This window comes from Loxodonta africana, chromosome 1, assembly GCF_030014295.1.
Source record: "Loxodonta africana isolate mLoxAfr1 chromosome 1, mLoxAfr1.hap2, whole genome shotgun sequence".
Lineage (NCBI taxonomy): Eukaryota > Metazoa > Chordata > Mammalia > Proboscidea > Elephantidae > Loxodonta > Loxodonta africana.
This window is the reverse complement of record NC_087342.1, coordinates 227,861,988-227,874,516: the sequence shown is the minus strand read 5'-3', so window position 1 is coordinate 227,874,516 and position 12,529 is coordinate 227,861,988. Positions and strand designations below refer to the sequence as shown.

The window sequence follows — 12,529 nt, the reverse complement described above, 5'->3', positions numbered from 1 at the left end:
TGTGGCCTAACGGACCATTCATGACAAACTCCCTCTATCAGTGTCTTTGCTGCTCCCCTCCCAGGCCACAGAGGTGAAGGGCTTGGCAGATACTGGGAGCAGAACACAGTTGAACTTCAGCGCCTGGGGAATAGTAAGCCCTGAGAAGACACTTACTATCAAGATCCACACCTGCACCCACTTGCTCTGTGGCTTAGGGTGATCTCTCTAGCTTTAGTGGGGGCGGGGAAGGGGAGCATATAGAGCAGGAAGAATACCAAAAAACCCTGTTGCTATCGAGTCAATTCCGACTCACAGCGACCCTGTAGGACAGAGTAGAACTGCCCCATAGGGTTTCCAAGGCTGTAATCTTTACAGGAGCAGAATGCCACATCTTTCTCCCTCGGAGCAGCTGGTGGGTTCGAACCGCTGAACTTTAGGTCTGCCTAAATTCATGCTCACACTGAGTCATCTCCCTCCCTCCGCCACTCTCGTCAAATTTACCAGCCTTAAACATGATGCTGGGTGAAATAAGTTTATCACAGGGCAAATACTGTATAGTCTCGCTGATATAAAATACCTAGAACAGGCAAATGTATAGAGATCAGAATTTATTAGTGGTTACCATAAAGATTACTGCCAAGAAAACCTTATGGAGCAATTCTATCATGTAACGCGTGGGGCGTCGGCGAATCGGGCCAGGGGGACTCAATGGCAACAGCGAGGGATGAGAGGGAAGGGAAAATGGGAATCACTGTTTGGGAAGCAGTGAGTTCCTGTTTATGGTGATAGGAAGTTTGGGAACACATACTGGTGATGGCTGCACGACATGAATGATGTAGCTGGTCTCACTGAATCGTACATGTGAAAAATGCTGAGCTGGCAAATGTTGTGTTATCTGTATTTTTACAACAATCAAAAAAAGAAAATTTAGGGAAAAAAAAGCCCACCCATTTATTTTACCAATGCACTACGGCAAAGCCACACATTCACCAGTGCAAAGGTTTAAGAACATTTAAGAGCAAGAAAAAACCATAGCTCTCTTTTTAATTAAAATTTTAAAAAGACTTCAAAATTGTCATCTAAGGCATCAGGACATGTTTTAATATCTTCAAAACAGATTTCAGTCAACTCTTTATCCTAGGACTTTGATGTTAAGGAAAAAACAAAACTATTTGTCTCACAAATATAGATTTCTGCCCCACCTTCATAAAGGAAATTCTGAATCCCGCTAGACAAATCAGAGTGCAGCCTAAGATGTCACAGTTGCGAGTTTTCTCTTATGGAAGAAAGAGCTGAGCTACAGTGATGACAAAAGGGAGCAAGGGAGCAGAGACCTACAACTTTGGCTCTCTCATGGTGGGGACTCACTCTCAGAGCACAGTGGGGCACTGGGTTAGGCTTCAAAGAGACTTCCAGAAGCAGGGCTCCCTGGAGGTGCCTTCCCGTGCATGGGGCCTGCCCCCCTCCAGCTTGCCGTCCCTCTGCCTTACCTCAGACACCTTACATCCCACCTCCTACTCAGGCCCTCCTGCTGCCTGACTGAGTGAAGACCTCAGGGGACTCCTTTCCCTCCACTCTTCAGGGTCAGCCATCTTGCCCTCCTGCACAGGCACTCGGCTGGTCCTTCCACACTGAGGTCCAGCGCAGGTGGGAGGTGACCAAGGCCTAAGGATAGACTCCAGGGTTACCTATTTGCCTTTCCAGGTCAGCGGCTTCATCGGGTGTGGCTCTTGGAAGGACGCCGGGGTCACTGAAGCTGGTGCGGAGCAGGGTCCCCATCACAAAGAAGAACAGGATACCACCCACCACAGGGATTGCAGGCGTGATCTTCACGGCCAGATATGGACAGCTGCCAACAGGTAGGGAAGGCACGGTTTGTGGGGGAAAGAAAGGAAAGAGATGTTAGTGATCCACGAAAAAACAAAAACCAAACCTGCTGCTAGCATAACCCTGGTACCAAAGCCAAGCAAAGACATCACTAAAAAAGAAAACTACAGACTAATACCCATCATGAATATAGACATAAAACTTTTCAACAAAATTCTAGCCAATACAATTAAACAGCATATAAAAAAAATAATACATCCAAACAAGTGGGATTTATACCAGGCATGCAAGGATGGTTCAACATTAGAAAATCGATCAATATAATCTATCACATAAATAAAACAAAGGAAAAGAATTGCGTGATTAACTCAACCAATATAGAAAAGGCATTTGATAAAGTCCAACACCCATTCAAAAAAAAAAACTCTCAGCAAAATAGGAATAGAAGAGAAATTTCTCCCCTAACAAAGGGAATTTTATACAAAACCAACAGCCAACATTATCTTCAATGGAGAGAGACTGAAAGCATTCCCCTTGAGAACTGGAACTAGACAAGGATGCCCTTTATTACCACTCTTATTCAACATTGTATTGGAAGTCCTAGGGAGAATGAAAAAGCAAGAAAACCAAATAGAGGACATCCAAATTGGTAAGGAAGAAGTAAAACCATCCCTATTCGCAGATGCTATGATCCTATACGTAGAAAATTCCAAAGATTCCACAAGAAAGCTACTGGAATTAATAGAAGGATTCAACAAAGTTGCATGATACAAGATCAACATACAAAAATCAGTTGGATTCCTCTACATCAACAAAGGGAGCTTTGGAAAGGAAATCAAGAAAACAATACCATTTATAATAGAACCCCTCCCCCTACAAATACTTAGGAATAAATCTAACCAGGGATGTAAAAGACTTTTATGCAAAAAAAAAAAAAACACTACTTCAAGAAACCAAAAGAGCCCTGCATAAATGGAAAAACATACCATGCTCTTGCATAGGAAGACTTAACCTTGTGCAAATGTCAATAGTACCCAAAGTGATACACAGATATAATGTAATCTTGATCCAAATTCCAACAGCATTCTTCAACAAGATGGAAAAACTAATCACTAGCTTTATATGGAAGAAAAAGATACCCCAAATAAGTAAGGCTTTATTAAAGAAGAAGAACAAAGTAGGAGGCTTCACACTACCTGATCTGTGAACTTACCATACAGCCATGATAGTCAAAATGGTCTAGGACTGATCCAATGACAGACACATAGACCAATGGAACAGAATTGATAACCCAGACATAAATCCATCCACCTATGGACAGCTGATCTTCAACAAAGGACCAAAGTCTATTAAACAGGGAAGAGACTGTCTCTTCAACAAATGGTGCTGGGAAAACTGGATATCTATCCGTTGAAAAATGAAACAGGATCCATACCTCACAGCATACACAAAAGCTAACTCAAAATGGATCCAAGACCTAAATAACTCACTGCCGTGAAGTCGATTCCAACTCATAGTGACCTTATTAAATATAAAACCTGAAACTGTAAATATCATGGAGGAAAAATAGGGACAACACTATGGGCCCTACTACACGGCATAAATACAATACCAAACATAACTAAAAATGCACACACAGAAGACGAAATAGGTAAATGGGACTGCCTAAAAATTAAACACTTATGCTCAACAAAAGACTTCTCCAAAAGAGTAAAAAGAGAATCTACAGATTGAGAAAACATTTTTGCCTATGACATATCTGACAAGGGTCTAATCTCTAAAATTTATAGAATGCTTCAACATCTCAACTACAACAAAAAAGGCAAACAATCTAATTAAAAAATGGGCCAAGGACATGAACAGACACTTCACCAAAGAAGCTATTCAGGCTGCTAACAAACATATGAAGAAATGCTCAGAATCATTAGCAATTAGAGAGATGCAAAACAAAACTGCAATGAGATGCCATCTCACCCCGACATTACTGGCACTAATCAAAAAAACAGAAAATAACAAATGTTGCCAAGGTTGTGGGGAGATTGGAACTCTTAGACACCGCTGGTGGAAGTGCAAAATGGTACAACCATGGTGGAAAATGATATGGCGCTTCCTCAAAAAGCTAGAAATACGAATACCATATGATCCAGCAATCTCACTTCTATGTATATACCCTAAGAAATAAGAACTGTGACAGGAATAAACATACACACCCCCATGTTCATTGCAGCACTGTTCACAATAGCAAAAAGGTGGAAACAACCTAAGTGCCTGTCAAGAGATGAATGAATTAACCATCTGTGGTATATACACACAGTGGAGTATTAGGCAATGATAAAGAACAACAATTCATCTGTGAAACCTCTCACAACATGGATGAATTTGGAGGACATTATGCTGAGTGAAATAAGTCAGTCACAAAAGGACAAATATTGTATGAGACCACTATTATAAAGTAACAAAACGTTTACACACAGAAAAAAAAAATCTTTGACGGGATGGGAGGGGGAGGGTGGGAAAATTAGCAAATAGATAGTAGACATGTGTTAATATTGGTGAAGAGAAAGGCAATACACAATATGGGAGAAGTCGGCACAGCATGACCAAGGCAAGAGAGGACACTGAGAGGAAGACAGGAATAAAGGGCAACTACGGTAATTACTGTACCATAGGCAACCCTGCAACAGTAGTATTAACAAACAATAATTTTAAAATGGATACATAGATAGATTGATATACCAAGATGTGTAGGAGGGTGTAGGGAGCTCGCCCACTGGCAGGTACAGGTTTGGTGGTGGATATCTCTAAATACATGACTACAGGTGCTCCTCATGTATTAACACAGACAATACAGCACACTAGTGGCACAGTCAGGGAAATCTCTTAGACATAACCAAACACTTCGTGGATGAAGTTCCTAGGCTCAAAGGTAAAGTTCCTAGACTCGAAGGCAAAGGACCATAGACTCTGGGGACATCTATGTCAATGGGTACAACGCAGCTCATAAAGACAAAGTTCTGCATCCTACTTTGGTGAGTAGTGTCTGGGGTCTTAAAAGCTTGCAAGCAGCCATCTAAGTAAGATACAACTATTGATCTCTTCCAGTCCAGAGCAAAGAAGAGTAGGGGAAAAAAAACAAAGATTCATGGGAGCAATTAGTCCAAAGGACTAATGGACCATATGAACCATAGCCTACACAACCCGAGACCAGAAGAACTAGATGGTGGCTGGCTACTACTACCAACTGCTCTGACTGGGATCACAACAGAGGGTCCTGGACAGTGTGGGAGAAAAAAATGTAGAACAAAAAATCAAATTCACAGAAAAGACCAGAATTACTGATCTGACAAAGAAGGGAGGAACCCTTGAGACTACAGCCCTAAGATACCCTTTTGACCTGGAACTGAAGCCATTCCTAGAGACCACCTTCCAGCCAAACAACAGACAAGGAGGTGTGTGTGTGTGTGTGTGTGTGTGTGTGTGTATGCAGTCCCACAGAGGTTTGGCAGACATAAAGAAGCCAGAAGAGAAGCAGGAGGAAGAAGCAGCAGAGAGAGAGAGGAGGCAAGGTACTGCCTGAAAGAGCTGTAACACTGGTCAAGGGCTGTAATGCTGAAGACAGTGAGAGGCGTCAGCAGCAACAGGCCCAGAAGAGGCCCGGCAGCAGCGACAGGTGGCCAGCCCAAGAGAAGCTTGTCCTGAGGGGGGCCCTGAGAGGAGCCTGTCCTCATGGGGCTGAGAGGAGCTTGTCCTCAGGGGTCTGTGAGGAGCCTGACCTCACAGGGCCAAAAAGAGGCCTACAGGGCCTAGAGGCGCTGAGAGAGCTGTCCTCATGAAGAATGGAGACTTCACCACAAGCTTCCTGATCCTGGGTTGTACCCTGTACCTTAACAAACCACTTAACTGTTAGTATGGTCTGTGAGTTCTCTGTGGCCACTGCAACAGATTTTGAACCCAGCAGAGAAGCAGAGAGTGCCGAGAGAGTGATGCTGGTATCAGAACTGATAAAAAGGCTGGAGAATGGAGGTATGTCTGACCTCCACCTCACAGTGATCAGTCTTGGGTTGATCCTAGCCATTATCCCCCTGAAGTTAGAAAGGTTCAGATGGTGACGTTTCTATTACTACTACTATAATACTACCTAGATTTTATGGCCGTTGAGTGGACCCTGACTCATAGCGACCCTATAGGGCAGATTAGAGCTGCCCCACAGGGTTTCCAAGGCTGTAATCTTTACAGGGCAGCCCTGGTGGCACAGTGCTTAAGAGCTCAGCTGCTAACCAAAAGGTAGTTGGAATCCACCAGCAGCTCCCTGGAAACACTATTGGGCAGTTCTACTCTGTCCTATAGGGTGGCTATGAGTCGGAATCGGCTTGACGGCAACAGGTTTGGTTTCTGGTTTCATCTTTACAGGACGAGATAGCCTTAATAGCTGGGTGCAAACTCAAACTGTCTGCACCACCCAGGGACCTGATAGTCAACCATGAGCAGTTTGTATTTTCTAAGGCTCCAAAGGCTTATTTGGAGGGGTGACACTGGAATTCATCTACATTAAGAATTTACATTTGAGAACTGCAGATCTCTCTTGTGGACAATTTAACCTTCCTTCCCCTGCCCAATAAAAAGAGCCCTGGTGACGCAACAGTTAAGCATTCATCCGCTAACTGGAAGGTTAGCAGTTCAAACCCACCCAGTGACTCCAAAGGAGAAAGATCTGGCAATCTGTCCCTGTAAAGATTACAGCCTAGAAAACCCTATGGGGTAGCTCTAGGTCACTAGGAGTGGAAATCGACTCAAGGGCACCCAACAACAACAACCCCTGTCCAATAGTTGAAGCTCTCTCCCCTCCACTCCCACGGCAGAATCCAGGCTGGCAGAAGAATGAAAATCATCCTGCTTGAGTAATAAATCTAAGCTGTGCAGAGCTTGTATAAATATACACGTACCCTCTGCACTGTAAACACAGCCCATGAGTCCATGTCGTCTCCCCACCCCACCCCTGGGACTGCAAAAAATAGGAAGACACAGATTTAGAATTATCTTCATCAGACCCAGCCTTCCTTCCCTGGGCCAAGCTACTCAAGAACTTTCAGCTGGCACCAAACACCGAGGACCAAACATTCACCCTCAAAAAGCCAGAAAACAGTTTTCGATATTTTAGAGTTAATCTATGCAAACCTGTTGCCATCGGGTGGATTGCAACTCATAGCGATCTTATAGGAAACTCTGGTGGTATAGTGGTTAAGAACTACGGCTGCTAACCAAAAGGCTGGCAGTTTGAATCCACCAGGTGTTCCGTGGAAACTCTATGGGGCAGTTCTACTGTCCTATAGGGTCACTATCAGTCGGAATCGACTTGACAGCAACGGGTTCATCTATGCAAAAGAGGTTAATGAATTTGCTGGCTGGTTTCTGGAAAGGATTAAGGGAATTCACCAAAATAAATGAAACCAGTTGGGGTTGAGTCAATTCCAACTCCTGGCGACCCCTTGTGTATCAGAGTAGAATTGTGCTCCATAGAATTTCAATGGCTGATTTTTCAGAGAAGTAGATTGCCAGGCCTTTTCTTCTGAGTCACCTCTGAGTGGACTGAAATCTCCAATCTTCTGTTTAGCAGCCAAGTGCACTGGCCATTTGCATCACCCAGGGGCTCTGTACACATGGTAAAAAAAAATTTTTTTTTTAATTTGTTTTTTTGGAGGACTTGAAAAATACTTGTTGGGCAACTGAATGAATGGAATTCGTTCAATGAATTTGACTGCAATTCAGAAAAGATAGTCATATCAGCCACACCCTCTACATCCACAATGTACCTTCCGTCTAGAACTCACTTCTCTACTGGTCTAAGCTTGCTAAGTCCTGTAGTTTCCTTCACACAGATGCTGCAGATCCGCCCTTCCATGAGGCTCCCCTGGCTGAGGAGAGGGAACTGTCATTAGGTTTGTTAAGCGTGCAATATGGACACATGCTGTAAGCATTAACCAGAACCTCAAACACCCCTTCAGGCACTAAAGTTCTTACCGGTGAAGCACCTTATGTTGGTACAACTTTGTATAATGCGAGGTGCTTTGTGAGGGAGTTACTGGGTAGTGCAAATGGTTTAGCACCTGACTACTAGCAGAAAGGCTGGCAGTTCAAACCCAACCAGAGGCACCGCAGAAGATGGGCCTGGTGATCTGCTTCCGAAACGTCACAGTCTTGAAAACCCTATGAAACACAGTTGTACTCAGACATACACAGGGTTGCCATGAATGCGGATCAACTTCATGGCAACTAACAACGATAACAACTGCTCTGTGAGAGTCCCCCATCCTACCAGCCTCTGCTGTGACAAACAACATTGTGGGGAGATAGAGAAGATAATGATGGCTGCCTTTCTAAAGTAAACTACCTGTTGAGCTCCTTTTTGAAACCCTTAACAACTCCCTTCACAAAAGCAGCAGAATGCATGCCACTAAACACACAATGAGATGCACACTTACACACACTTAAAAGTCAATATGCAGATCCTGCCCATGTAAGCAAGCCAAGTTGTGTCATCTGCATATCACAAGTTGTTAATGAGCCTTCCTCCAATCTTTATGCTGCATTCTTCTTCATACAGTCCAGCTTCTCAGATTATCTGCTCAGCATGCAGATTGAATAAGTATGGAGAAAGGATACAACCCTAATGCACACCTTTCCTGATTTTAAAACATGCAGTATCCCCTTTGGGTTTTCTGGGTTAGTATCCCCTTGTTCTATTCAAGCAACTGCCTCTTGGTCTACGTACGGTTTCCACATGAGCACAATTAAGTGTTCTGGAATTCCCATTCTTTGCAATGTTATTCATAATTTGTTATGATCCGCATGGTTGAATGCCGATTTTAAAACATGCAGTATCCCCTTTGGGTTTTCTGGGTTAGTATCCCCTTGTTCTATTCAAGCAACTGCCTCTTGGTCTACGTACGGTTTCCACATGAGCACAATTAAGTGTTCTGGAATTCCCATTCTTTGCAATGTTATTCATAATTTGTTATGATCCGCATGGTTGAATGCCTTTGCATAGTCGATAAAACACAGGTAATCATCTTTCTGGTATTCTTTGCTTTCAGCCATGATCCATCTGACATTTGCCATGGTATTTTACATTTGGGGAGAACTGCAGATCTCTCTTGTGAGACTGCCAGGCCTTTCTTCCATGGTGCCATCGGGTAGGTTGGAACGGCCAACTTTAGTTTTGCAGACAAGAGCAAACCATTTGTGCCACCCAGGAACCTTTTGGTTAGTTGTTGTTGTGTGCCACTATGATGAAATGAGTTCCTTTATGTGGCCCTGAGGACTAAGGTGTGCTTGGCCCAAGTCATGGTATTTTCAATCACTGCATATGCATTCAAAAGCTGGACAATGAATAAGGAAGACTGAGGAAGAACTGATGCATGTGAGCTATGGTGTTGGCGAAGAATACTGCATATACCATGGACTGCCAGAAGAACGGACAAATCTGTCTTGGAAGAAGTGCAGCCAGAATGCTCCTTAGAGGCAAGGATGGTGAGACTTTGTCTCACTTACTTTGGACATGTTATCAGAAGGGACCAGTTCCTGGAGAAGAACATCATGCTTGGTAAAGTAGAGGGTCGGCAAAAAAGAAGAAGACCCTCAATGAGACAAACTGACACAGTGGCTGAAACAATGGGCTCAAACACAGCAACAACTGTGCGGATGGCTCAGGACAGGGCAGTGTTTCGTTCTGTTGTGCATAGTGTAGCTATGGGTGGGAACTGACTTGACGGTACCTAACAACAACACCAAAACAGTCCATGTTAGCAATCACCAGGCCTCAGGAAGGGAAGGAAGTAATGGAAAATGGCCAATACACAGTCACCAGCATGGCTTAATAGCTAAAACGCCATAAGCAGCAAAGAAAATTCTTTGCCTGAACTCATACAACTTGAAAATGGCTTCTTCAGGTTTCTGTGTAACAGTGGACGGGATCTCCACTCCTGAGTGCCATCTGTGTGAGGAAGACTACATTCCTGAGGGCCTGGATTTGATACAAGATGGTGGTGCAGATGCCAAAGATATCAACACCAAATGGAGTCCTATTTCTGTCTGAAAAACTGTGACCTACATACAGCCCAGGACAGTGAGGAAAACAGGTGACAAGCTTCTCAGTCTTCATAAATCTCAGTCAGAAAGTGACAGTGGGGAGAAAATAAGAACCTGAACGCCTGTGTTTTCATAACATAAATAAGCTAATTTTCCTCTATCATTTCCATCATTGTGAGCTGTTTGACTGCGGACAGGATGATTAAATACATGTGTGCAAAGCATTGACTCTGTACCCTGGAGGTAAAGAAAGGCCATTCCAGGCAATAATTGGAAAAAACAGCACTGTCAAAAGATTATAAGGAATTTTTTTTTTTGGTTCTAATAGCAACTTGCTCAAATCCGTAGGGAAAAAAATTGTGATTTGATGTTTACACATGAAGAGTGAAACTCCTTTCTGGTTGTTGCATTACCTGAAACCATGCAACTAGTGTATCCTGTCATTTAAAAATAAAATACATATATCACTATTTTACCATAAAATAGAACCCATCATCCCAGAATCAATCCTGTCATTACTTCTGCATTCACAGTTACAAACTGGCTCCCAGGTTAGACTGTGACATAAGCTGATTCCTTGGATGAAAACCCTGGGACTAAATTATTAAACATTTCAGATGGGAAGCCTGGATTTCATTATTGGGTGGCGAGGTTTCTGTTTTTCCACAGGACATTCTTTGAGGGAAGATGGACTTTACAAAAACAGAACCAAAAAACAGTATTAACAAGATGCAGCAGAAACTTTAAACCCAAGTGGCCTTTGGAGCAAAAAGTAGAGAATCTTTTCCATATCAAAACCATTCAAGCCATCTTCTCAGTGTAACTGACGTCACTACATTCTCTACATGGAAAACGTTAACTTAGCAACTGTTGTGTTATACTATACATATATATATATATATATATTTACAAACACTAAGAAAAAACAACGCTGGTCACCTTTTAATTTTTTGTCTGCCAATTGATGCATATACAAAAACTTTCCTATTAGTGGTAGCTCATGTTTGCTAACTACAAGGCCTGTATTTTGATATTTTTGTTCTGCCATATGTATCTCGATACCTATACCAATATACAAATACAGACATACACAAATAAATACATATGTGTATCAGTATAGGTGTTGGTACAGGTATAAAACCCACTGCCATCAAGTTGACTGTGTCTCATAGTGACCCTACAGAACAGAGTAGAACTGCCCCATAGGGTTTCCATCATGGATTGAATTGTGTCCCCCCAAAAAGTGTCAACTTGGCTAGTCCATGATTTCCACTATTGTGTGACTGGCCATCATTTTGTCATCTGATGTGATTTTCCCGTGTGTTGTGAATCCTATTTCCAAGACGTTGATGAGGTAGGATTAGTGATAGTTATGTTAATGAGGCAGGACTCAATCTACAAGATTAGGTAGTGTCTTAAATCAATCTCTTTCAAGATATAAAAGAGAGAAACCAGCAGAGAGACAGGGGGACTTCATACTACCAAGAAAGTAGTGCCAGGAGCATAGTGTGTCCTTTGGACCCAAGGTCCCTGCACTGACAATCTCCTAGTCCAGGGGAGGATTGATGACAAGGACCTTCCTCCAGAGCCAACAGAGAGAGAAAGCCTTCCCCTGGGGCTGATGCCCTGAATCTGGACTTCTAGCCCACTAGACTGTGAGAATAAATTTGTTTGTTGAAGCCTTCCACTTGTGGCATTTCTGTTATAGCAGCACGAGATAACTAAGGTAGTTTCCAAGACTATAATCTTTACAGAAGTGGACTGTCACATCTTTCTCCTGCAGAGCAGCTGGTGGGTTCAAACTGCTTAACCACTGTGCCACCAGGGCTTCCGGTATAAGTAGATGCGTATATATATATATATATATATATATATATATATATCCCCCTGCAAAAAAAAAAACCCAAACCAGTTGCCATTGAGTCGATTCTGACTCATAGCAGCGAACCTATAGGACAGAGTAGAACTGCCCCATAGGGTTTCCAAGGAGCAGATGGTGGATTCAAACTGCCGACCTTTTGGTTAGCAGACAAGCATTTAACCACAGCACCGCCATTACATATATAGGTTTCTTTTGGGTCTGGCTATTCCCCCTGCCCCTTATTTTTATATATAAAGATTAGCTCTTCTGTTTATGCTTTTCTATGTATAACTATTCAAAGTTTATATAAAGAACAGTCATCCTTCCGTTTACGCTTTTCTATATATAGCTATTCAAACTTCATACATAAAAAGAAGTAGCGGGGACTAGCCAGACCCAAAAGGCCACCTACCTCTGCAAAAAAAAAAAAAAAAGGCAGGCACTTCAAATTTATACAGAATGTACAGAAACGGGCAGGGGCTTTGCTGCACTAACGCTGTACTCTAAGGAAGTGTCTATGTTTTAGAAATTCCAAAATATCCTATTTTTGAACATTTTAGAACCTTGATTGTAATACAGTTTTGATAAGAACTAGTTAAGGCAAATGATTATAAAATAAAATAATCTGAGCCAATGACTCACATATCTGAAATCATAACAGGGCAGCAGTGTGAGGGATAGAGGTTTTGAGGGTTGTGATAAAAACCATCTTCGTCCTTTCATATGAGTCACTGTAAAACAAATGCGTTTTTCACTTCTAGTCAGGGACATGAG

At 42.6% G+C, this 12,529-nt stretch overlaps 1 protein-coding gene across 2 annotated transcripts in view; it reads right to left on the bottom strand.

The window, feature by feature from the left end:
- ZDHHC14 (zinc finger DHHC-type palmitoyltransferase 14) overlaps positions 1 to 12,529 on the bottom strand; it is a 350,736-nt gene that overhangs the window by 148,307 nt on the left and 189,900 nt on the right. For both annotated transcript variants that reach the window (XM_064292695.1, XM_064292699.1), the window contains exon 2: positions 1,671 to 1,831. In XM_064292695.1, the coding sequence (XP_064148765.1) occupies positions 1,671 to 1,831 (161 nt within the window). The remainder of the gene's footprint in view (positions 1 to 1,670; positions 1,832 to 12,529) is intronic.